This window comes from Leishmania mexicana, chromosome 27, assembly GCF_000234665.1.
Source record: "Leishmania mexicana MHOM/GT/2001/U1103 complete genome, chromosome 27".
Taxonomy (NCBI): domain Eukaryota; phylum Euglenozoa; class Kinetoplastea; order Trypanosomatida; family Trypanosomatidae; genus Leishmania; species Leishmania mexicana.
The window spans coordinates 850,019-873,405 of record NC_018331.1 but is presented as its reverse complement, the minus strand read 5'-3'; the positions used below and the strand labels follow the sequence as shown (position 1 = coordinate 873,405).

The 23,387-nt window shown below is 60.5% G+C and overlaps 8 protein-coding genes across 8 annotated transcripts; all 8 read left to right on the top strand.

Annotated features, from left to right (window-relative positions):
- Positions 1 to 316: 316 nt before the first annotated feature.
- On the top strand, positions 317 to 763 carry LMXM_27_2090 (conserved hypothetical protein; the record flags this gene model as incomplete). Its single annotated transcript, XM_003876738.1, has 1 exon — positions 317 to 763. The coding sequence occupies one exon, from the start codon at positions 317 to 319 to the stop codon at positions 761 to 763; it is 447 nt and encodes a 148-aa protein (XP_003876787.1).
- A 1,859-nt stretch (positions 764 to 2,622) lies between these two features.
- On the top strand, positions 2,623 to 2,871 carry LMXM_27_2080 (hypothetical protein, unknown function; the record flags this gene model as incomplete). Its single annotated transcript, XM_003876737.1, has 1 exon — positions 2,623 to 2,871. The coding sequence occupies one exon, from the start codon at positions 2,623 to 2,625 to the stop codon at positions 2,869 to 2,871; it is 249 nt and encodes an 82-aa protein (XP_003876786.1).
- A 2,045-nt stretch (positions 2,872 to 4,916) lies between these two features.
- On the top strand, positions 4,917 to 7,475 carry LMXM_27_2070 (conserved hypothetical protein; the record flags this gene model as incomplete). The annotated part of the gene is made up of 1 exon (XM_003876736.1): positions 4,917 to 7,475. The coding sequence occupies one exon, from the start codon at positions 4,917 to 4,919 to the stop codon at positions 7,473 to 7,475; it is 2,559 nt and encodes an 852-aa protein (XP_003876785.1).
- Positions 7,476 to 8,511: 1,036 nt separating this feature from the next.
- Positions 8,512 to 9,663, top strand: LMXM_27_2060 (conserved hypothetical protein; the record flags this gene model as incomplete). Its single annotated transcript, XM_003876735.1, has 1 exon — positions 8,512 to 9,663. One exon carries the CDS (start codon positions 8,512 to 8,514, stop codon positions 9,661 to 9,663), a length of 1,152 nt encoding a protein of 383 aa, XP_003876784.1.
- Positions 9,664 to 10,646: 983 nt separating this feature from the next.
- Positions 10,647 to 11,813, top strand: LMXM_27_2050 (ribonucleoside-diphosphate reductase small chain,putative; the record flags this gene model as incomplete). Its single annotated transcript, XM_003876734.1, has 1 exon — positions 10,647 to 11,813. One exon carries the CDS (start codon positions 10,647 to 10,649, stop codon positions 11,811 to 11,813), a length of 1,167 nt encoding a protein of 388 aa, XP_003876783.1.
- A 3,274-nt stretch (positions 11,814 to 15,087) lies between these two features.
- On the top strand, positions 15,088 to 15,774 carry LMXM_27_2040 (conserved hypothetical protein; the record flags this gene model as incomplete). The annotated part of the gene is made up of 1 exon (XM_003876733.1): positions 15,088 to 15,774. The coding sequence occupies one exon, from the start codon at positions 15,088 to 15,090 to the stop codon at positions 15,772 to 15,774; it is 687 nt and encodes a 228-aa protein (XP_003876782.1).
- Positions 15,775 to 16,919: 1,145 nt separating this feature from the next.
- Positions 16,920 to 18,131, top strand: LMXM_27_2032 (branched-chain amino acid aminotransferase,putative; the record flags this gene model as incomplete). The annotated part of the gene is made up of 1 exon (XM_003876732.1): positions 16,920 to 18,131. The coding sequence occupies one exon, from the start codon at positions 16,920 to 16,922 to the stop codon at positions 18,129 to 18,131; it is 1,212 nt and encodes a 403-aa protein (XP_003876781.1).
- Positions 18,132 to 20,716: 2,585 nt separating this feature from the next.
- On the top strand, positions 20,717 to 21,922 carry LMXM_27_2031 (branched-chain amino acid aminotransferase,putative; the record flags this gene model as incomplete). Its single annotated transcript, XM_003876731.1, has 1 exon — positions 20,717 to 21,922. The coding sequence occupies one exon, from the start codon at positions 20,717 to 20,719 to the stop codon at positions 21,920 to 21,922; it is 1,206 nt and encodes a 401-aa protein (XP_003876780.1).
- Between the last annotated feature and the right edge of the window lie 1,465 nt (positions 21,923 to 23,387).

Below are 23,387 nucleotides of genomic sequence, written 5' to 3'. Positions count from 1 at the left end.
CGCATACACCGCATACATAAACGTGTATACCTTATACATGCATACAAAATTTCTCTTTCTCTCGCTCCCTTCTCGTGTGTTGAGCTCCACTACTTCTTCGTCACGCTCCTCTGTCCGTTCTTCTGTGGTGTAGAAGATCTCTCTCCCTCTACCCCTCCCTCCCAAACAAAATACAGCCGCGCGCCATTTTTCATTGCCTTTCATCGTTGTCTCGGTGCTTGTGCGTCTGGTGTGTGTGTATACGTGCGTGCACTCGTCTTCTCTCGCTCTCTTTCCTCTTCGCACGCATTTACGCATCCGTCTATCTCTCCTAACCATGAACCCCAACGAGAGCAACACGGACCACAAGGTCCTGATAGCCGATCTGCCGATGATGTGGCCGAGCGATATGCGCCGCTTCGAGAAGGAAGGTGGGGTGTGGGGGCAACAGTTTAGACAGCGGCGCCGCCAACTCACTTTTGCGCTGACCATGTCCGTGGCGTCGACGCTGCTCGGGTCGTGGTATGTTGTGATGCGGCGCAGAAACACGTACTTTGTCCTCTTCTCTACTTTCAGCGGCTTTTCGGTGCTCGGCTTCTGCGTCGGCATGTCGCTCGCCCCGCTGTGGTACGAGAATGTGGCGAACAACAAGGAGACGTCGATGATGCGGCGGGTATGGTGGGCGAAGGAATGCGCGAAGCACTGGGACTACTCGCAGGTGAACAAGGATCGCTGGACAGCATCGTATCCCAAGGCCGCGTATCCGTGCAAGAAGATCGAGTAACTTAGCAGCAACCCAGGCTTCTTTTTATTGTCTCGCCTGAGGTGCGGTTGTGTGCGCATGCACGTCTGGGTGTCTTTCTCTCCATCGTCTTAAGTCCGTGATGCTCCACGTATTGGCGTGTGCGAGTGCTGCGGTGTTGGGTGTGAAGGACATGGCCTGCTGTGGCCTCTGGTGTGGCTTTTTCTTTTTCATCCTTTCTTTCGCTTTGTTTTTCGTTTCGTTCGTAGTGTGCCTCGGATGACGGACGGGTGGGGGTCGGGGGAGGAGGAGGGGCCATGCGCCTCCGTGCGTGGCGTCTCGCGGTCCCGTACCTCCCCCCTCCCCCACTCTGTGTCGAAAGTCGGGCAGCCCCCCACCCCCTGCCCCCTGCGAAATGCGGCACCGCTTCTGGTGGTGACAGGGTCATGTGCCCACCCCACGGCGGAGCCCAGCGAGACTCATGTTAGCACTCAGGCCCTGGACGGCGTGCTGCTGGAGCGGCCTGCGACTGTGAAGGCGCTTGTGCCGCCCACACGATGGGCCCGAGCGTCAGCGTGACTCGCGGGTATCCCGCCCGGCGCTCGCTGGGTGCTGGTGGGGGGCCTTCATGCGACCCCGCGGGGGTGCACCCGGTGGCGGCGGGCACCATGGGCGCGGCTGCGAGGCAATCTTGAAGGCGAGTGGGTGGGTAGCGTTTGAGGCAGGGGCTGTGCTCCGGCGACTGTGGCAGCGCACTGCTGCAGGGCGTGTGTCTCCCGGTGCCTGGTGCCGCGCGATGATGGGCCTGTGTGGCCGGGCCGGGGGTCAGAGTGTGAGTGGCTGGGCGCATGCTCCATGGCGGCGAATGGCCGCGTTGAAGGAAAAAGGGCATTTTTCGTAGAGTTGTCACGGCCGGCCCCTCTCCGCCTTTCCCGCCCACCTGTCCCAGTCGCGCACGCATTGGCATGCGCTTGTGTAGAGAAGCAAGCTTGCCCCCGGGGGTTGCACGCACGTGCGCAAGGGCCCGCGTCGTCAAGCCGCGCAGAGAGTATGAATGAGTACCCTCCCATAGACACACACACGCACGGAGGGCCACTCTACAAGGCGTTTTTGACGAGTCGGACCTCGCGCTCTCCCCTCCTCGGAGTCGGTCGGTCTCTCTATCCGGGGGGGGGGGAATGGAGTTTCCGTGAGGGCGCCCAACGGCGGAGCAACGCAAGCATAATACATAGGAAGCAAAGAACGATTGGAGCGGCAGTGATAGCGCAAAGGCGAACCAAGAAAACGATGCATCGAAAAGGGAGTGCGACACGTACGCGGATTGCTGGTGTGCCGAGACAGGCACGCATGAGCACGCTTGATCGCTGTTAGTAGCCGATGGGTGAGGAACTGGGGTGACTGCGTGGAGAATGTTCGTGACGTCTGGGCACTGCTGGTGTGCAGGTGCACAACGGACTCTCCTCTCACTTTATTTTCCGCCCTCCGTCCGTCAACACGTACGGTGTACGGCATGATTGACGTGAATTTGCATCGGACCCTCCGTAGGCATCCGTAGGATGGGTTGCGTGCTCGGACAAAACGCGTGCAACAGCAGATGGACTGCCTAGCTGCCGTAAAGGCGGGGGCAGTCAAGGCAGCTGCGACAGTTGCACGCATACGCGCACCAGAACACAGGCCCAAGTGTAGAGCACCTGTGCTTGCCTTACTTTCCGCGTTCTCTTTCTTCCCGTCCTTTCGTTCAGCTCACCCCTTCTTCCTCCTCCTCTCGCCTTGTGCTTTGAAGGCAACGCAACATTCTCGGTCTCGGTGCGCGACAGGGGCATTACGCGGCAGGCCACACACACACACACACTCACACACAACTTACTACACGCCAGCCCTTCCCTTTCTTTGAGTGGGCGATGGAACCGCAACTGACCCGAAGGGAGGTAGACGTTGTTCTTGCAGAGCAGGAGCTGCAGGGTCAGCTGGCTCGCGTCTACTACAATCTCGTTTTGAGGCAGCGCACCTATCGTGCCCATCTCGACTACGTCAAGAAGATCCATGGCATGATACGTGACATGGAAGGTCGGGTCGAGGCGCTAACGCCGTTTCACGCGTCCAGATGCTCGTGGCGCTCAGATGGAGGCCCTCGCGGTGACACAACATAGTCCCACCGCACCTTATACTACATGGCTCCGCGCCTGCGTCGTCGTTGACGTGCGCCCTCAGCCTCTGTCGTGCGTCTCTCCCCCTCATCAGCACTGCTCTCTCTCTCTCTCTTCGTTTTTTTTTCTTTTGTGTTCTCTCGGTTGCTTCTCAGATGATGGCGAGTCGCTGTCTCGTTCTCCCTTCGCTTCCTGTCCTGCACGTGCGAGGATGACGGAATCCTCTGTGACCGCTGCTGCTGCTGTTCTTGCAGTTGCGGCTCTTCTTCTGTTTTTCTGCCTTGGCACGCGCCAGCACACCTGCCTGCCTGCCTGCCTGCCTGCCAGCCACCTTCTGCTATGTCTGGTCGTTCGTCTCCTCCTCTCACCGGCCCAACGAAAACAAACAAGCTGGAGAGAGCGCAGAATACGGGGAAGAGGGCACCCTTCTATTTGAAGAACTTCTGCTGAGCCAGCGGCCAATGCTGCTCGCGAGTGCATCTCGATGTGGTGCGAAGCATCGCGTCCGTCCCTCCTCCTCCTCGCCCCCTCCCTCTGTGACCTTCCATTGTGCCCTCGCATGTACGCACATGAACACAGACGACTCCAGCGGCAGCGCATCATTGCGCTCAACCACAGCTCGACTCCTTTCCCCTGCTACGTGTGGCTGCGAGGCTGCTGTGCACGGACGCATCCCTACACAAGTACCTTTGCCTTCACAGGGAGGTTGACTGACGCAGCTGAGCTTAGGAAGAAAGGGGGTGCGATTTTTTTTTTTTTTGGGGGGGGGAGGGGCAAGGCAATGCCACTCACTCGCGCGCTGCGGACAATGACATGCTTTCGCACCCTCTCTCTGTCACTCTACAGTTGTGGTCACTCCTGAACCTCTCTTTCCTTATCATCTACCCCTCGTTCGACAAGCTCCTCCAGCACTCTCCCATCTCGAGTACGAGGAGAGCGAGAGGGGGGGGGACTGCCGCCGCCTCTCGGCTTCCCCTTGTCTCCAGCTGTCTTTGACCCCCTCAACCTTCTCCCGTCGTTGGTGTGCTGCGGCCTTCTCTCTCTCCTAGCACTGTGACGCTGATAATGGGCCTGACGTGTGATTCCCTTTGTAGCGCACCTCTCGTCTTCCCCGCCTCTGCTATCTTGCAATTTCGCTGATCTTCATATGTTGTGTGTATGCCCGTCTCTCCCTCGCCCGGATGACGGAAGGGGATGGGGGGAGGAGGAGGGGCCATTCGCCTCCGTGCGTGGCGTCTCGCGGTCCCGTACCTCCCCCCTCCCCCACTCTGTGTCGAAAGTCGGGCAGCCCCCCACCCCCTGCCCCCTGCGAAATGCGGCACCGCTTCTGGTGGTGACAGGGTCATGTGCCCACCCCACGGGGGAGCCCAGCGCGACTCGCGGGTGCCCCGCCCGGCGCTCGCTGGCTGCTGGTGGGGGGCCTTCATGCGACCCCGCGGGGAGGGGTGCAGTCGGTGGCGGCGCACTGCTGCAGGGCGTGTGTCTCCCGGTGCCTGGTGCCGTGCGATGATGGGCCTGTGTGGCCGGGCCGGGGGTCAGCGTGTGTGGGTGTGGCTGGGCGCATGCTCCACGGCGGCGAATGGACGCGCTGAACGAAAAAAGGAAACCGTCTGCCTTCATTGTGGCCTGTGGGTGTCGCGGGAGGCTCGTTTGCGGACTTCTTTCGTGCGCGTCTTTTCGCCTACCTTTCCCTCCCTGTCTCTCTCTCTCTCTCTCAGGGTTGTGTCGGCGTGCACCGTGGCTTGCTCTGTCTTCTGCATTTTACGGTGATGCATGGTGTTGAGCCACGGGCGCCGTTGCTTCACTTCTTCTACCCATCCCCCAATCGCTCGTGCTCTATGGCTCAGCAGCGGCATCTTCCCGCGTCTTCTTATCACCGACACCTCTGACGCTCTGCCTCCGGTGCGGGCAACTCATAGTGATCAGCCGCGTGTGCTTTTTTTTTTAAATATTTGCCAGGGGCTGATGAAGGCGTCGGCATCGTAGGTGTATGTTCCTGCTGCTGCTATCCCCACCGCTGCCTCTTTCTTCCTACTCCGAGGCCCCAAATGCCGTCGGTCGAAACGCTGAGCGGCTGCGCTGGCAGTGACGTTGGCGACCTGAACGCCGACAGCGGGCGTCGACCTCGCGCAGGCAATATCATAGCCTCTGAAACGGGTGCTGCAACGGAAGCGCAGCGCCTCCGATCGGAGGAGGCTGAGGAGAGTAGGGCTGGTCGTGGTGGTTGCGGCGACGGGCGAGGCGATGCCTCCGTCAGCGCTGCTGACATCAGCATTGATCTAGCCGATGTGCCTATTCTCACGAGCTCTCCGCGTCTTCCTGCGAAGTGGGGGACAGGGGACGGCGGTCGTAGCGCTACTGCCAGAGCAACCGACGTTTCTCCGCTGTGTGAGGACGACGTCTTCTCTGCTGAGCACAGTACGGAGGTGCCCTCTGACCGGCTACCAGCCAACGCTGCCCCACTCGACGTGCCGCTCTTGACCACTGTGGAGGAACAGAAGCCGCGCCGCTCGGCGTCCGACATTCCCGCCGTGGTTGTCCTCCGTCATCGCATGGGCTGCAGCATGGTCGCCCTGACACCGCATCAGCGAGCGTCCTACAGCCACCACGACCTGGAGAACTTTGTGCTCTACAAGGAACAGAAGTACAATGCCGTCAACGTTCTCTGGCGCTTCTGCATTTTGATGCTGCTCGTGCTCAACCTCTCCGTCTTCTGCCTTGTTCTCTGCGCGTGCACGACGGAGTGGCTGAGCGTGCAGAACAACGACTTGTTCTTGTCCGTCGGGTTGTTCTTCTCGTGCCGCGATCGGTTTCTGCGCACGTGCACTTCTTGGCAGAGTGCGTGGCTGGAGTGGATCGTTGTAGACAACGTCACGGGCGCCACACTGTGCCACGCATCGGAGGGATTTGTTCGTCGCTTTATTGGGGTGATGTGGACGATGGGCATTCTGCAGCTCCTGTGCGAGGTGGTGGCGCTGTTTCTGGGCCTGCGGATTGCAGCTCGGCCGACACGAAGCGGTGCGCTTGTGCTGCTCTTTTTCGACCTTCTGCTGAGCCTATGCATAGGCATTGTGACGGTGATTCTGTTCGACCTCTACACCTCTTGCGTGCGGCAGACCTGCAAGGGCGAGCACGTGTCCGGTGATGTATGCAACGTTCACTACCGCTACGGGTACCGGCTGTACATCGGCGCCGTCGCCGTGCATGGGCTGCTGCTCTTGCTCACGCTGTGCATGCACAGCTACATCCACAACATCCGTGTCACGTCGCGCGACCAACTTCGAGCAGAGCGTCACCGGATCTCCCGCAGTGCTCGGGCTGACGACTACATTGTACATATGAACTCGTCGACAACCTCCAGCGTCACAGGGGATGCCGCTGGTGGGCGCTGTGCTCGCAGCGCCTGGGACGTCGCACGAACAACCTCGCAGCTTGATGGTCGTCGGTCGACAAGGCAGCCAAGTATTGGCACCTCTGTCCCGAACAGTACAACAGCGGCCACCTCCATTGGTGTCGTTGCAGCCCCTTCGAACAGTCGAAGGCGTGGGGATCAAGACGGCGGCGCGGATGAGGGCGCAAACGGTGACGCGCTGCGCAGTGTCAACTCGACTTCATTGCAGCCAGCAGCACCCGCACCCGATACATCCCTCGCCGGTGGCGTGGATTTCACCCTCCAGTCTGCGCATCGCGGCGGTGGCTGTGGCATCGACAATGCCACGGCGACTGCGTCAACAAGGCCCACTCCTGGCTCGCTTCCACTGCAGCATGGCGAGATGCACGTTTCCTTTCTCGGTGTGCCAGACGACACATATGACGATGCAGGCTTTGGGTTGCTCAGTGGCAGCCGATCTCACCGCCACCGACAGCATCAGTCGGGGTCAACGCTCTCCTTCAACGATGGCGGCGCCCGCGCTGCTGCTGCTGGTGCAGCAGCGGCGCCATTCAACGCCTCAGATCACAAGACGGACAACAGCTTCGTGACGCGTGGCAGGAGCGTCGGGGCCGCGGTGGCGGCTGACGGCGACAACGACCAGCGTCAGCGTCGTGACTGGCAGCGAGCATCGCTTGAGGATTCTTCCCTGCCACGCACGGGTCGTCAGCGCAGCGCTGGACCACAGACGGAGGGGACAGAGTCTTCACTGTCTTCGAAGAAGCAGAAGGGGGGCCTGCCAGACAAGCGGGGTGCAGCGCCGGTCTATCAGCAAACCCGCAAGCCTCAGCACAAGTTTCTCCGCTTCTTCAACCGTGAGTACGACCCCAATTACCTTACCGCCGCAGAGCTCGGCGTGCTGATCTCCGGCGCCACTGACTGGGTCTACGATGACCGCAGTGACATGTACTACTCCTTCGACCGCAACATGTTCTGGGACCCGCTAACGCAGGAGTACTATAACTGCGCTTTGAAGTCGTGGCAGGAATCACCCGGGCAGGCCGTGGAGGTGCGTGACATGTTGGACTACATACTCGAGAGCCCGGCGAGCAGCCGCAACCGCAGTGGCAGTCGATTCAATCACGAGAGCGACGAGGATTCGCTTAGGCTGATTGAGAGCCCCACAAGCATGGCCACCGACGGCGATGATGTGAACTCGAGCGGTGGCGTCCATTAGACGGAGCTACGGCGGCAGCGAGCAGGGCGACACCACAGTGAGCCGACCACGTCTGTGAAAGCCGTCCGCACGATCACGACGCGAGTCGGTCCGGGTGGTGGTGGCAGGCCGAGCTTGTGCTCCTCCAACAACGGGCAGCAGGGCGGCGATATGGGAAGTAGAGGGCGGATTTTTTCTAGCCTGAAGGTGGAATGTACGTTGCTGCTGTCTGCTGAGAGCTCGGTGGAGCGTTGGTGTGGCCCGAATGGTATCTCCTCTTGGTACATGCGCTGATGAGTGCGCCCGCGCGTGTGTGGGTGATTATGCGTAGGCACGCTGTTGTTCGTGTGCGCGCGTACTGCCTCGTAGTATTCAACGTTTGTCCCCCGTGCACTCTACCCATCCCCACTCGTAGACCCCAGCACGAGCAAGCTCTCCCCCCTCCTCCGCACGATATACATTCTTTTTTATACAAAGGTGCGCCAGCTGATGGCAGTGGTCCGCAGTCTTGCCGCCTTCCATATGGGCAAGTGCGCGAGTATCTGCGCACGTGCCGCTATGCAAAGCAATGAAAACGGAGCTGCATGCACTGACATTGGCGGGCATTGCATGGGACGCGTACGTCCAGAAGCTTCCACCGCCGTTACCGCTCTTATCCTTGTCGTGCTCGCTGAAGCACCACTTTTCCCGTTTCAATGATGCCTTCATCAAACGTTGTTTTCCTTGCTGCTACTTAGACAACGAAGAGGGACACGGTGTCTCTGCCTAGCTGCGCGTCTGCGCCAGCGCACCTGCGATGTCTTGGATGTCTTTTCTTCTTTCTTCTGCCTGCGTGCATCATGTGCCTTTCTTCTCCCCCGTCTCTCTCTCTCTCTCACCCGCTCAAGCACTGCACGCGTGCACATACTCTTCAGCAAAAGCTGCAACAGGGCACACCTTGCGTTCCGCGTTCTGCACGGACGCACTTCACGTGCACACATATATATATATATGGATGCGCTAACGCACGCAAAGCCCGTTTAGCGAGATACACCGACTCACACACACACGCACTGTAATGGCCCAGCAGCGGGGGAAGAAGGCAGCGCCGTCAAAGACCGCCGCGGCGGGTGCATCTGCGCGTACACCTGACCCGGCGCCGTTCTTTTCGATGGGGCCCGCTACCTTCACCGACGCAATCGCCATCACCAAAGTCATCGCGGTCGTGCTTCCACTGCGCCACTTGCGTGACCGCAATATCCTGCATGCGACGCTTCTGAAGAAGTTGCTCCATCGCCCCTACGAGGCATCTGCAGAGGACCTTGCCCAGCAGCAGCTCTCGCAACAGGAGACCGACGATGGTGGCGAGCATGGCCGCAGTGCACACAGTGCACTCGACAACGATGCGGCACCCGCGTCGTCGTCTTCTTCGTCGACACCCTACGTGATTGTTCACATCAAGTCCGCTGAGGTTCACGCGGACACAGCTCGCCAGGTAAACCCACGCGGCGATGTGCAGGTGAACGTGATGGTGACCCTCGTCGCAGCTCGCCTCCAGCACGGGATCTGCGCCGGTGTATCGGAGGCGTCGCCGTTCACGTCGTGCATGCAAGTGCGAGTGCCGACAGTGGCCGTGTCCGCCGCGGTGGCAGGCAGGGGCAGTACGGACGACGCGGCGACACTGTTGCTCGGGGATACTTCGGAGGCAGGCGCCGATAGTGTGCTGCAGGAGGGGGTCAAAGACGAGAAGGCAGAGCCAAGTGGTGGCGATGCAGCGTTCGATGCCTCTGCGTCAACTGCCAAGAAGACTGCTGCTGCGAAGCACAGGTGCCGCACTGGCGTCCCTGAGGATCAACAGCTGCGCGTGACAGCGCGGTGCCTAGAGGACGAGCCGATCGTGCCAGGGCAAGCAGTCTTGCTCATCTCCGAGCCGGCCGCTATGCGCTGCATGGGCATCCGACCACCACGTGCAGCACCAGGGCCATTTTACTTAACAGAAAAGACGCCACCGCCGGCTCAGTTCTCCAGCGGGGAGGCAGAGGACGGGCCTGAGGCGAGGCCGAAGAAGCGCGCCCGCAAGTCACGCGCGTCTGCCAGCGGCACAGGTGGTGCTACACCAGCGCGTCGCATCGTGTCCATTGAGTGCGCCATCCCGAAAAGGGAGGAAGATGGGGAGGGCGACGCAGCGGCAGGCATCCGCAAGGGCCCGCGTACGAGACCGCACATTTAATCGATGCCATTGTGGGTGACGGAGCCAAAGGGATGGAGAGCAGGCGCGCAGAGGGTCGAGCGAAGGCGAAAGTCGGGAAGGAGGCGAGGGCGGGGGTGGTGGTGGTGGTGGTGTTCGTGATGGTGGACAGCGACATCCCCGTGACTTGTCTGCGCGGCTGTTGCGCTCTCCACCGCGACGCATTCCCCTTCGCGCATGTTTTCTCTATCCCACGCTCGGCCACCTCCCGATCTCTTTCCCTCATCGCTTGCCATGCGTTTGTCTAACAAAATCTACGCCCGCACGTTGGTGGTTGCGCACGTGGGGGACATGTCTTGTCCTTCGCCGACCCCTCCCGTGCCCCTCTTTTTCCGTCGCTACTTTACAGCTCGCTTAACAACGTGCGAAGGCGCATGTACGAACGTAAAGTCTAAATCAAACGTCGATGCAGACGATGATGATGTGACAATGGCCGCTGCGCGACTGCCTGTGTGCACGCATACTTCGCACTGCATCCATACCCATCACGGATCGCCTTTCCTCGCCCTCGAGCACTCCGCAGGGCGTCGATGACCTTCTTTGATCTTGATGCTGCACTTCTCGCTCACATGTGGGTCGACATCCATCATGCTGTGTTGTGCGAGTGCTATGCCGCTTTTCACGTACACATGCACGCCCATCATCGCGCTCACCATCATCTTTTTCTCCTCTCTCTCTCACACACACATCCGCGCTCACAGTCGCATGCGAACCCCTTCCCCTTCTCCCCTCCGCACCCACACACCCAAGCAGCCATCTCTTGCTCTCGCTCTCCCACACTGCTTTCCCCCGCTGTACTTCGATAGACACGCACACACACACACACACACGCACGCTCCCCTGACCACTCCTCCTCATTGCCATTCCCCATAGAAACGCATACGCCCACTTTTCTGCACACGGGCCTGGGTCTTCTCCAGACTCTTCTCTCCCCCTCGAACCCGTGCAATCCCCGGCTCCTCATCATGTCGGCCACCGAAGCCAACCTGCAGCCTGCAGCGAAGCGTCCGCGTGAGGAGGACGTGGAGGTGGAAGTTGCTTGCACGTCGACCGATGGCGCGGCCACCGATGCTGCCAAGCCGGAGGATCTCGTCATGAAACCAGTTGCGCCTGGCGCCGAGGTGCTGCCGGCGGACAAGGTTGCTGAGGGGACGAACGCCGAGGAGGAGCCGCTGCAGCAGGAGAACCCGTTCCGCTACGTTCTCTTCCCAATCCAGTACCATGACATCTGGCGCAAGTACAAGGAGCAGGAGAGCTGCATCTGGACGGTGGAGGAGATCGACCTGGGCAACGACATGAAGGACTGGGCGGCGCTGAACGACGGGGAGCGGCACTTCATCAAGCACGTGCTTGCCTTCTTCGCCGGCAGCGACGGCATAGTCGTCGAGAATCTTGCGCAGCGCTTCATGAGCGACGTGAAGGTGCCAGAGGCGCGCGCGTTCTACGGGTTCCAGCTGATGATGGAGAACATCCACTCGGAGACGTACTCTGTGCTGCTGGACACGTACATCACGGACAGCGAGGAGAAGCTGCGGCTGCTGCACGCGATACAGACGATCCCGTGCATCCAGAGGAAGGCGGAGTGGGCCGTGCGGTGGATCGGGAGCAGCGCGAGCTTTCAGGAGCGGCTGATAGGCTTCGCTGCGGTGGAAGGCATTTTCTTTTCCGGGTCGTTCTGCGCGCTGTTCTGGCTGAAGAAGCGCGGTCTGATGCCGGGGCTGACGTTCAGCAACGAGCTCATCTCGCGCGACGAGGGTCTACACACGGACTTCGCATGCCTGCTGTACAACTCGCACATCAAGCACAAACTGCCGCGCGAGCGCGTGCTGGAGATCATTGTGGATGCGGTGAACATCGAGCGAGAGTTCATCTGCGACGCGCTGCCGGTGCGGCTGATTGGCATGAACGCAGAGCTGATGGCGCAGTACATCGAGTTCGTCGCGGACCGGCTGCTTGTATCGCTCGGCGAGGAGAAGCACTACAACTCGACGCAGCCGTTCGACTTCATGGAGATGATCTCGCTGCAGGGCAAGACGAACTTCTTTGAGAAGAAGGTGGGTGAGTACCAGAAGGCCGGCGTGATGAGCACGGAGGGCACGTCGAAGAAGTTTTCCCTCTCGGAGGACTTCTAGACAGGAGCGCTGCCTGACCACTCTCCGCCGGATTATCCGATGCTGCGCGTTTTGCGCACGCGTTGTCGATGTGTTTGGGGGAGAGGGGGGAGGGAGCGAGGGAAGATGAGGAAAAGCAGCATCACCCTGTAGCCGGGCACATTCATCCGTGAATCCGTGAGGCGCTGCAGATTGTGACACGAACACCATCGTTGGCATTGCAGCGGCACCACCCACTGTGTGATGCCATTCTGCAGATGCGCATGTGTTGGTGCGCCCAGGGGTGGTTCGACGCTGATCTAACCCTCCCCAAGACACCTCAACTCTGTTGGTGGACTGGTGCCTCTGGCCGTCTCCCTCCCCCAGCAACCCTCTCGATAGGCCATAGGAATGCGGCGAGCGCACAGGCGAGGAGGGGGGGTGATGCCCGTCTGAGAAGACAAAAGAAAAGCGCGCAACAGCAAAATAAGGCGAATACGAAAACAGCGACAAGGGAAGCGCTGACTGCTCTGCTGAGAGATGGCGAGGTTTGTTGCGCGTGCATTTGTGCTCGTGTGCTCACGTGCTCGTGTGTGTGTGTGTGCCTGCGCACGACGTGGTTGATTGCTTCTGCGTGCTGTATGGCAGCCGTGTTGCGTTCCCATCTCTCCATCCCGGTACAGGTGAGCACTGGGCATCTTTAACTGATGCTGCTCTATCTCGTCGGGTCTCTCTTGCTATTCATCTCGTGTGTCTTTTCCATCTCTTGTGGTCGCGTTCTCTCATCTCCGAAAGCTGCGTGGGCTCACGAGCCTTCATGGTGGCGCGAATATGCCGCATGGGTGGCCCTCACGATGGTTGTGATGGTCACCAGCGCGAGGCGTGCTAGCTGCTTCGGCGAGGAGACAAGAGGGTGGGAGGAGGGGGAGGGGAAGATGGCTAATGAATGGGCTCGCAGGTATGCGCACTCTACCGGCATGCACACCTACAGTGACGTGCACGTGCGGATGGCGGATACATGCACACACTGCACGCACAACGCACGCTAAAGTGCACGGGGCTATTCTTTTCTGGTTTTGGCGATTTCTCGCTCTTGCTCCTATTCTTCGCTCCTTATTCTCCCTGTCTGTCTGCGCGTGTGTGCTGCGTGGCGGTCGCATGCGCGCAGCACACACGCACGTGACTTGACTTGACAATGTCGTGGATTTTTATATAGTTTCGTTTCTCGTTTACCTGGTCGGCAGGCTCTTGGAGTTGATGGCGTGCGTCTCGCCCGGAAGTGTGTGCGCGTGTCTTCTCAACTCTGACAGCAGCTGACCCGCCACTCCATGAGTGTGCGCGAGAGCGGGAGGAAGAGCGCCGGAATCCAGCGCGGCAGCGGAGGAGGGCAGTCGCACAGAGAGAGAGACATGGACACACATACGCCCAGTGAGGCGCCGCGTGTTCGCAGATGAGTGCTGCTGCAGGAGGGCTGTGACGGGGGTGGGTGGATCTTGGGAAGCGACGAAGGACTGTCGGCGGGTGCCGTCGCTGGTGCCATCGTGGCAGGCGAAAGAGCGACAGAGAAAGGGACCAACAGCGATGGCTTCTTCTCTCAGCGTACACTCGCCGAGGCTCTTCTCTCTTCTTCTGTGCCCCCCCCCCCCCCCCCACCTTCCATCTCGAGTGACCACATGCTCGTGCGACACGCGCTGATGAGCGATCATTTTCTTTTTCCTTTGCCTTGGTCGGACTTGTGTGCGAGTACGTGACGGCTTCATGCCGGCTTCGTGCATTGCGTCAGTGCAGGTAGCCAAGCGAGGGGAAATGGATATGCTGGGCAGGAAGAGGGGATAGGCCGGCAGGGCGGTATGCGAGAGATACCGAAGGAACGCATTGCGGTGGATTTATCTGAGAAAGACTACGATGGATGTGCGGGGAGACGGTGCGCTGGTGAGTGCTGCGGAGATGGGGGTGGGGGGGGGGCTGCGCATGCGCTCCTTTCTATTTTCCTTGTGGCGCTTGCAGTGCTTCGTCGCACGCGACGGCAGCTTTCACTGACTGCCGCTTCTCTCTGCTGTCTTCCCCGCCATCTTCACTCGCACAAAAGCCCGACGACAGTGACGCCTTCCAATCAAACACGCTCACATCAATTCGCATACACACACACACACACACACACGAACAGACCGGCAGACTGTTGCTGGAGCGGCCCACGACTGTGAGGTCGGCTTGTGCCGACGTTGAGGCGGAGGCCGCGTGCTCCGGCGACGGTGGCGGCGCACTGCTGCAGGGCGTGTGTCTCCCGGTGCCTGGTGCCGCGCGATGATGGGCCTGTGTGGCTGGGCCGGGGGTCAGAGTGTGTGGGCGTGCCTGGGCGCATGCTCCATGGCGGCGAATGGCCGCACTGAGGAGAGGAAGGAGGAGACACACAAATCGGCGTGCCGCGCTGCTCTTGCCCAGTTTCTCGTCCCCCTCTTCGAACGCGAGACGGTGGCCGCCCACCCGTCCCCGCCCCCGCTCGCGCACGACGTCGAAAGGCGTGCGTTGGTCGAGTGTGCTGTGCTGCGTTGGTTTGTTGGGTCTCGTGCTCTCTTAGCTGTGTTTCTGTGGTCTGCTGGACGCGACGTCGCCCCCCGGGATCTGCGGACGGCGCACAGGCAACGGCACACGCCAAGAAAAATGAACAGGGAATATATATATATATATATATATTTAGAAACGAGCAAAGGAGGCCCAGCACGGTGCTTCATGGGGTGCACATGCGTCACACTCCATGTGCCTGACGCCGCTGTGCTCTGGTCATCGTGAGGTGTTTCCCATTCTCAGGCACTCTCTCTGCCGAGAGTTAACACGCCTTTCCCCCTCCTCTTTTTCAATCTTGGCAATCGTCTCACCTGGCGCCCCGTCCTTTTCTTTTGTTGCCGCCACGCCCTCATCATCTCTGCGGACTCCACACGAAACACCCGCATGCTTACGCTACAAGTGCGCGTATCGTGCGGCACGCACCGTGAACCACCGCACCGCAAGCTCAGACCTTCCTGGAGAGACAAGGGCACGCAGGTTTTACATACCGTGCGCGAGAAAGAGAGCGAAAAAAAAACGAAAGAGTAGCAACGCAGCCGTACTCTTGCACAGACACGAGAAGACGCGTGCGCATGCACACGCGCTACCGGCGGTTTGGAGCACATCGTGGGAGCAACCAGCGTAGCCACTTGCCCCAGTGCAAGTGGCGTTTCTCGACCGCAAGTGGGACTCTCTAGCCATTTTTTTTTGGTACGCTGGGAAAGCTCTGGAGGTGTGCGTGTGCAGGTGAGCGTGTAGAAGGAGGCACAAGATGAGTCGACAAGGCTACGGCTACTACGAGGATGACGACAAGGGCTCCTGGTGGATACAGCCAAAACGCGCGTACAGGCCGTTTGGACCATTCCGTGCTGTCTCCACGCTGATGGTGGCCGTTGCCATTGGCTTCATTGCCTTCGGCCTCGCGTGTGCGCTAATGTTTGTCGCCGAGGTCGCGGAGGAGCATCCGTCACGCACCAAGTGGATTCTTCGTGCTCTCATCTTCTTCAACCTTGTCGTGCACGCGTCCATTCTTGTCGTAGATCGGATGAGCTGGTGGCGCTCGTTGCTCAGCCTCTTGGTGAATGTGCTGTACTTGCGGCTGCTGCGCACCTTCCCGTTTGTGTCGGGCATGAACAGCCCGCTTGTGCTGGCGACGATGCTGGCGGTGTTGCTGGAGAGCGCCATGTGGTACTGGTTCGCGCTGCGACTTATGTACTACACATCCATGCTGTTGGTTTTTGGCTTCTTTTTGATGTTGTGGCTCGTGCCGATCGGGCTTCTGTCGTCATGTGTCATCGAAGATGATCGGTTGCCGGGCGGCGGTGTGGCGGGGGCGATGTACAGTTGTGGTTGCGGCCCCGCATCTAGCGGCGGCTCATCCGCGCCGGACGCAGTGGCGGGTGGGCGTCGGAGGCGCACCATTCTCAATCGCCTAGTGGATCTGATTCACAACACCTAGACACGAAGAGTTGGTGGCAAGCACACACACACACACACACTTCGGTTGCCCGCTCCTTCCCCTCTTCTCCGGTGCTGTGTTGCTCTCGCCAACGCGGTTTACATGTCGCTGATCTGATTGGTATTTCACGGCATCTTTGTGTATATATATATATATATATATGACGTCTGCGCGCGATCAGGCTCGTTTTCTTTCTCCTTCCCCGAAATCGTGCTGGGTGGTCATGAGGGTGTCCCACCTTTATCCATATGATATCCGCTGTTTCTCGTTCCGCACTCCCAGTCACCCCCATATACACGCACGCGTACCCTCCCTCAGCTTCCTCCATGTCTGGGCGCCTATGTCTGTCTCTCTCTGCCGCAACGCCCGACAGCCATCCCACACATCGCTCGCTGAGCTTCTCCAACTAGACCACCACTCTCAAGCGGATACTTAAGAAGAGTGAGAGACGCAAGGCGTGGAGCGTGTCAACCGAGGCATGAGCCATTGCGTCAAGACCGCCCGTGTCGGTGACGACGGCATCTCTGTGTGCTTGGTTGGTTGTGCGTATGTGTATGCTGTGTCCTTCTGTTTTCGGTGTCGATTTACCTCTTTCCCACCCGGTCAGCGAGTGGCGGCCCCGCAGGCGCTGGTCGTGCGCGCTGCGAGCAGTACGGCTTCCTCACCTAATGCTCGCGCATTCGTGTACAAATTTCGCTCCACTTTCTCCCTCTTCCCCTTCCGCGTTGGAAGGGGGAAGGGGCGCTGGGACTGCTGTGATGAAACGCCACACTCATGGCGCCAGACAGGCATGCCGCGCCTTCGCCTACCCCCTCCCACCCTAACCCGCACTTGTCCATGTCGCTCTCCTTTTTACCTTTTTTTTCCTGTCTTCATCGTCCTCTACTCGCACGCCCGACACTTTCCACGCCCCCCCCTCGCCCCTGCTGTCATCACCCCATCACGGCTAGACCTGTTTTCTCTCTCTCGGTGTACATCTCCTCCTTATCACCTCAGACATTGTGAACCAAAGTACGAATCACAGCACCTACACCCGCACACACATATACACTCGCCCATAAGCTGCAGCACTGCGCTCTCAGCATCGACTGCCCACATCTCTGTCTCCTCCCCTCTGCTCTGGCAGCGCCCCTAGGTCTCCTGCCATGTTGCTGAGCCGACCCTGGCGCCGGGCGAGCGCTGCGCACGGCAGCATGGCCCCCGTCGTCTCCTTCACGGCCGCGGCGCTTACTAAAACGCTGGTGGCCGATCCGCCGCCGCTGCCGCCGATGAAGGGCGTTGCCTTCGGCACCCTCTTTACGCCGCACATGGTGATAATCGACTTCAAGGACGGCAGGTGGGGTGCGCCGGCGATCGTGCCTTTCGCCAACTTTTCGCTGCCGCCGCAGACGTCGTGCCTGCACTACGCGACACAGTGCTTTGAGGGGATGAAGGTGTACGCGGACATTGCTGACATCGCGAGGGCCGCGAGGGGTGAGAGGCTGGAGAAGCAGAGCCTGCGCCTGTTCCGCCCTGACCGGAACGTTGCACGCCTGCGCCACAGCATGCGCTCTCTGTGCTTCCCGGACTTTGACGAGGCGGAGATGCTGAAGGTGATCACGGAGTTCGTGAGGACGGAGAAGGATTACGTGCCGAAGGAGTACGGCTACTCGCTGTACCTGCGCCCGGCCGCTATCGGCACCGCAGACAGCCTCGGCGCCACTCCCTCGAGGTCGGTGCGTCTCTTCGTGATTGCTTCGCCCGTGGGGCCGTACTACCTACCGCCGGAGGGCCAGTCGGGCGCGGTGGTCATCAAGCCCGTGACGCTGCTGGCGGAGGAGAAGCGCAAGCGCGCGTGGCCCGGTGGCACTGGCGGCAGCAAGCTGGGTGCCAACTACGCCGGGCCGCTGCTGGTCCAGGAGGAGGCGCAGGCTCTCGGGTACAACCAGGTGTTGTGGCTCGGCTCCAAGGATGAGGTGCAGGAGGTCGGATCCATGAACTTCTTCACGCTGTGGAAGACGAAGGAGGGCAAGACAGAGCTGGTCACCGCGCCGCTGGACGGGACGGTCCTGCCCGGCGTGACGCGCGACTCGGTTCTGGCGCTCGCACGGTCGTGGGGCGAGTTCGAGGTGTCGGAGCGTCCGTACTACATGTCTGAGCTGGTGGAGGCGCTGGGGGAGGGGCGCGTGATGGAGTGCTTCGGATGCGGCACGGCTGCCGTCGTGTCGTCCGTCGAGATGATTGCGTATTGCGGCAAGGAGTACAGCGTGCCGCTCTCGGAGCCGAGCTACGCGCACCGGCTCCTGAACGAGATAATGGATATCCAGTACGGCAAGACGCCGAGCCCGTGGTCCGTGAAGGTCGAGGCTTTGTGTTGAAGCAGGTGTCGACCGATCAGAGGATGGGGGTGTGGTGATGATGTGGGCAAGAGAGGCGGAATAGTGCCAGGGTGGCTTGCTTGTCGTGCAGAGAGTATCACAGGTGCGTGTTTGCCGCCCTTAAGAATATTAAAAGCTGATAAATGAGATACGGGAGCCTGGGTTCCGTACTCTACTAGGGTGGGCTGCGTCCCTCTTGTGCGCTGTGCACCCCCCCCCGCCATCACGACGACCACCGTCACCATCACCGCCTTTTACCCCAAACCCCGCTCATCTTTTTTCATGAGTGTTGTAACTGGTGTGTGTGTGCGTGCGTGCGCGTTTTCTTTTTGTTGTTGTTTGTACCCCGCTGGCGGGTGGGGGGAGGGCTGTGGATGTTCGTCGGTGCTCGTCACAGTCGCTACGTGCTTGAACGCCCGAGGAACCCCCAGCTGATCCTCCCCCATCCCCTCCCCCCTCACTTTCACTGTCGAGTACAGACACACGCACACACCACACACGCACACACACAGACGCTTGCTCGGTTCTTCTTCATGTTCCGAAACCTTTTTTTATGGTTCTCTGTGTGTGCGGCTTGTGTGTGTGTGTGGCGAGTGCGTAGCCGCAGTCGACTCACGCTCATGTATGCTCATCTTCTTTTGTTTGACCCGCTCTGCGGTGGCGCAGAGACGCTCTCCTCCTCCTCCTCGGGGGATGGCGGGGGGGCATCGCTGTCGTGTTCTCCACCACCGAACTTTTATCTCTCCAAAAGACGTCTAGTTTGCTTATTTTTTTTGCTGTTTTGATCTACTTCCTCTGGTCTCTCGCATGGTCTTCCCCATGTATCGTTTTCCTTATGTATTGCTATATTGCTGTGTTCATGTCTAATCCGGCTCGCCGCGTCTTCCTCGTCCACTTGGAAGTGGCGGGACGAAGGGGGGGGGGGGGGCGGCAGGCCGCCGCCATCATCGACCGTGTCGTCGTCGAGCTCGCGACGACCATACCGGCTGCTCTCGCTGCTGACGGTGATGCTGACGGGCGTTGTGGTGCTGATACAGCGAAGCGAGGGACGGTGGGTGGCGTTCTGGCGAGATGGAAAGCGCGCCAGCTACCCCACTCTATCGTTTTTGTTTTCTTCCCCACTGACCCCCACCGACTTCGCCTCCCCCGCTACCGCCCTTTCACACGCGCAAGCTCCTCACTCGCCTATATTCCTTTTGTTCTGTCATACTTGTCTTCCCTCTCGCTCTTGTCCACAATCGCGGCAGCGACGACGACCCACGTCCCGATGAAGTAATGATGCGACTCCACATTTTTCTCTCGCGCGAGATGACGACTTCTCTTCCCGTAACCCGAGCTTCGCTTTACTTTCTTACATTCGTAACTCGAGCGGACCCCTTGCCTACCCTTGGTGTAAGGAGCGTCTCTCTCGGCGTGCCCGAATAACGGGGCGGGGGGAATCCTGCAAGGGTGCTTGTCAGCTGCCCTAGCGCACAGCTCTGCAAGGCTCCAGAATAGCACGCGGTAGCGGTGTGTCCGTGTGTGTGCGCGTGGAGGACGGCGGCCGCTGCAGCCAGTCTGCATGTGCGACTGTTTGCTGCGTGCGAATACGTGCGCCTCTTTGTTCTCCTATTCCGCCGAATGACGACCATCTCCGTTTTACACACACACACACATTCGCCCGCGAGCCGGCTGCGTGTGAAGGGGCAACACACCCGCTGTTGTGCATCACCCCTGCCGCTGCCTCCCTTGCGCCGGCACCCCCCAGTCCCCTCTCTCGCTGCTCCCTACACACACAGACACACATGCCCACGCGACGTTGAGCTCTCTTTCTCTGTCCCCCTTTTTGTTCCCTGTCTTCTGAGCATCTCGCGCGACAACCATCGGGGTAGACGTGTTGTACGCACGGACGGCATCAGACACCGGCACACAAAGGATAAGCGAAGTCGCGCGCGCCCGCGGAGAGAGGGAGGGCGGTAAGGCGCGGGCTACACGCGAGGCAGAGGCACGAACCGCAAGGACACGGCGCACAGAAGAAGCGCGGCAAGGAGCGAATGGCCACCGGCTTTCCGTCCCGCGCCGCTTGCCTTACACGGACACGTGCGCGCATACTTGTGCACACGGACGCGCATGCCAGTGCGGTGCACCCCCTGCTTGTTGAAAGCGCTGCGGTTCTGCTCGCCCACCGAGCTCCGTCGTCGGCTTCGGCCTAGGAGCGCGTGCAGGGGTGTGGCGCGCTCGCACTCACGACTGCTTGGTATCTTGTGCGGGTGCATGTGTGTGTGCGCATCCTCGACCGCGCTCTCTTTCGCTGTATGTCTCTCTCCTCCTCCGTCATTGCTGCTGCTGACCCCCTCTCTCGCTATGCTTCTGCACCGCTCCTTGTCTCCCGCTGGACAGATCATCATACTTCCATCCTCAAAGCACGCTACACACACACACACACACACACACGCGCTGGTCTCCGTTGCACCAGCTTCACAGGCCAACGATACAGTCACCATCACTCAGCGCTCTAGCTGATTGAGTCATCCCGCTCTCAGCATCGACTGCCCACATCTCTGTCTCCTCCCCTCTGCTCTGGCAGCGCCCCTAGGTCTCCTGCCATGTTGCTGAGCCGACCCTGGCGCCGGGCGAGCGCTGCGCACGGCAGCATGGCCCCCGTCGTCTCCTTCACGGCCGCGGCGCTTACTAAAACGCTGGTGGCCGATCCGCCGCCGCTGCCGCCGATGAAGGGCGTTGCCTTCGGCACCCTCTTTACGCCGCACATGGTGATAATCGACTTCAAGGACGGCAGGTGGGGTGCGCCGGCGATCGTGCCTTTCGCCAACTTTTCGCTGCCGCCGCAGACGTCGTGCCTGCACTACGCGACACAGTGCTTTGAGGGGATGAAGGTGTACGCGGACATTGCTGACATCGCGAGGGCCGCGAGGGGTGAGAGGCTGGAGAAGCAGAGCCTGCGCCTGTTCCGCCCTGACCGGAACGTTGCACGCCTGCGCCACAGCATGCGCTCTCTGTGCTTCCCGGACTTTGACGAGGCGGAGATGCTGAAGGTGATCACGGAGTTCGTGAGGACGGAGAAGGATTACGTGCCGAAGGAGTACGGCTACTCGCTGTACCTGCGCCCGGCCGCTATCGGCACCGCAGACAGCCTCGGCGCCACTCCCTCGAGGTCGGTGCGTCTCTTCGTGATTGCTTCGCCCGTGGGGCCGTACTACCTACCGCCGGAGGGCCAGTCGGGCGCGGTGGTCATCAAGCCCGTGACGCTGCTGGCGGAGGAGAAGCGCAAGCGCGCGTGGCCCGGTGGCACTGGCGGCAGCAAGCTGGGTGCCAACTACGCCGGGCCGCTGCTGGTCCAGGAGGAGGCGCAGGCTCTCGGGTACAACCAGGTGTTGTGGCTCGGCTCCAAGGATGAGGTGCAGGAGGTCGGATCCATGAACTTCTTCACGCTGTGGAAGACGAAGGAGGGCAAGACAGAGCTGGTCACCGCGCCGCTGGACGGGACGGTCCTGCCCGGCGTGACGCGCGACTCGGTTCTGGCGCTCGCACGGTCGTGGGGCGAGTTCGAGGTGTCGGAGCGTCCGTACTACATGTCTGAGCTGGTGGAGGCGCTGGGGGAGGGGCGCGTGATGGAGTGCTTCGGATGCGGCACGGCTGCCGTCGTGTCGTCCGTCGAGATGATTGCGTATTGCGGCAAGGAGTACAGCGTGCCGCTCTCGGAGCCGAGCTACGCGCACCGGCTCCTGAACGAGATAATGGATATCCAGTACGGCAAGACGCCGAGCCCGTGGTCCGTGAAGGTCGAGGCCTGACGCGGAGACGATGCTCTTGGTCGCTCGCTCCGAGGACGCCCAGGCGGGTGTGGCGGGATTTTTCGTGACACGAAGGCTCGGCGAGTAGCGCAGCAGGTGCGCGGAAGCCGACGGGCAGGCAGCGGAGGCGCGCGATGACTTTGGCGGCACGTACTCGGCCACACCCACACACAAGCACTCGCGTACGCGAGTGGGAGAGGTACGTATATGTTGCATCTTCTTTTTGGAGGGTAGAGATGGGCGCTGGCTCTCGGTACCCATGCACGTTTTCTTTTTCGAAACCCTGGGTGCGCGTGCGTGTCTTACCATGCTACGCCATCTGTGTCTCCCTGTCTCTCTCCTGCTGTTTCTTTTTTTTTGGTGCTACTCATCGCCATGAACTCCATGGGCCCCTCCCGGCCCCACCCCATCCCAACCCACGCGAGCACCCACGTGAAGGGAAGGAGAAACGCCACGCGGCACGCACTTCTTGCTCTCGTTGCATTTTACTTCTTCCCTTTGTTCTCTGTTTTCTTAATCATGGCTAGCGTCCCTGGTGATGCCAGACACCTCCGTGCGTGGCGTCTCGCGGTCCCGTACCTCCCCCCTCCCCCACTCTGCGTCGAAAGTCGGGCAGCCCCCCACCCCCTGCCCCCTGCGAAATGCGGCACCGCTTCTGGTGGTGACAGGGTCATGTGCCCACCCCACGGGGGAGCCCAGCGCGACTCGCGGGTGCCCCGCCCGGCGCTCGCTGGGTGCTGGTGGGGGGCCTTCATGCGACCCCGCGGGGAGGGGTGCAGTCGGTGGCGGCGCACTGCTGCAGGGCGTGTGTCTCCCGGTGCCTGGTGCCGCGCGATGATGGGCCTGTGTGGCCGGTCCGGGGGTCAGAGTGTGAGTGGCTGGGCGCATGCTCCACGGCGGCGAATGGACGCGCTGAGAGAGGCCAACAAACTACTGCTATCGCCTTTTCTGCACTTCCTCCCTCTGTATGGCACCGCGTGGGCGTCAGCTGCTCGTACACGCACGCCAATCTCACGCGCCAACTGCACTTCCTGTTTTCGTAGAGGAGGGCGCCCTGTCCATACGGTGCTGTTGCATGCATCATATTTCTCGAGCTTGTGGCAGTTCTCTCGAGGCTTATCGCTTGACATATTTTCCTGAAGGGCGCACCGGTTGCGCACACCGATAGTTGCTCGTACAGGGCCGCTGATCCCTCTCATTTCTCTCCCCCTCCCATCCACCTGCGGTGCATCACCATGGCGTCCCCACTGAAACAGGCGGAGTACAACGTGGGCACCTTGGAGGAGCGGCAGGCGAAGTATGCGACGTGCATCGCAGGGCTCCGCAAGGTGCTGAAGAACCCTGAGAAGCAACTGGTGGTGAGCGAGAAGATGCTTGATTTGTACAGCAAGGATGAGTCGCACCACATGCATGTGCTTCCTGCCGCTGCGGTAATCCCGAGCTCTGTGGAGGAGGTGGTGGCAGT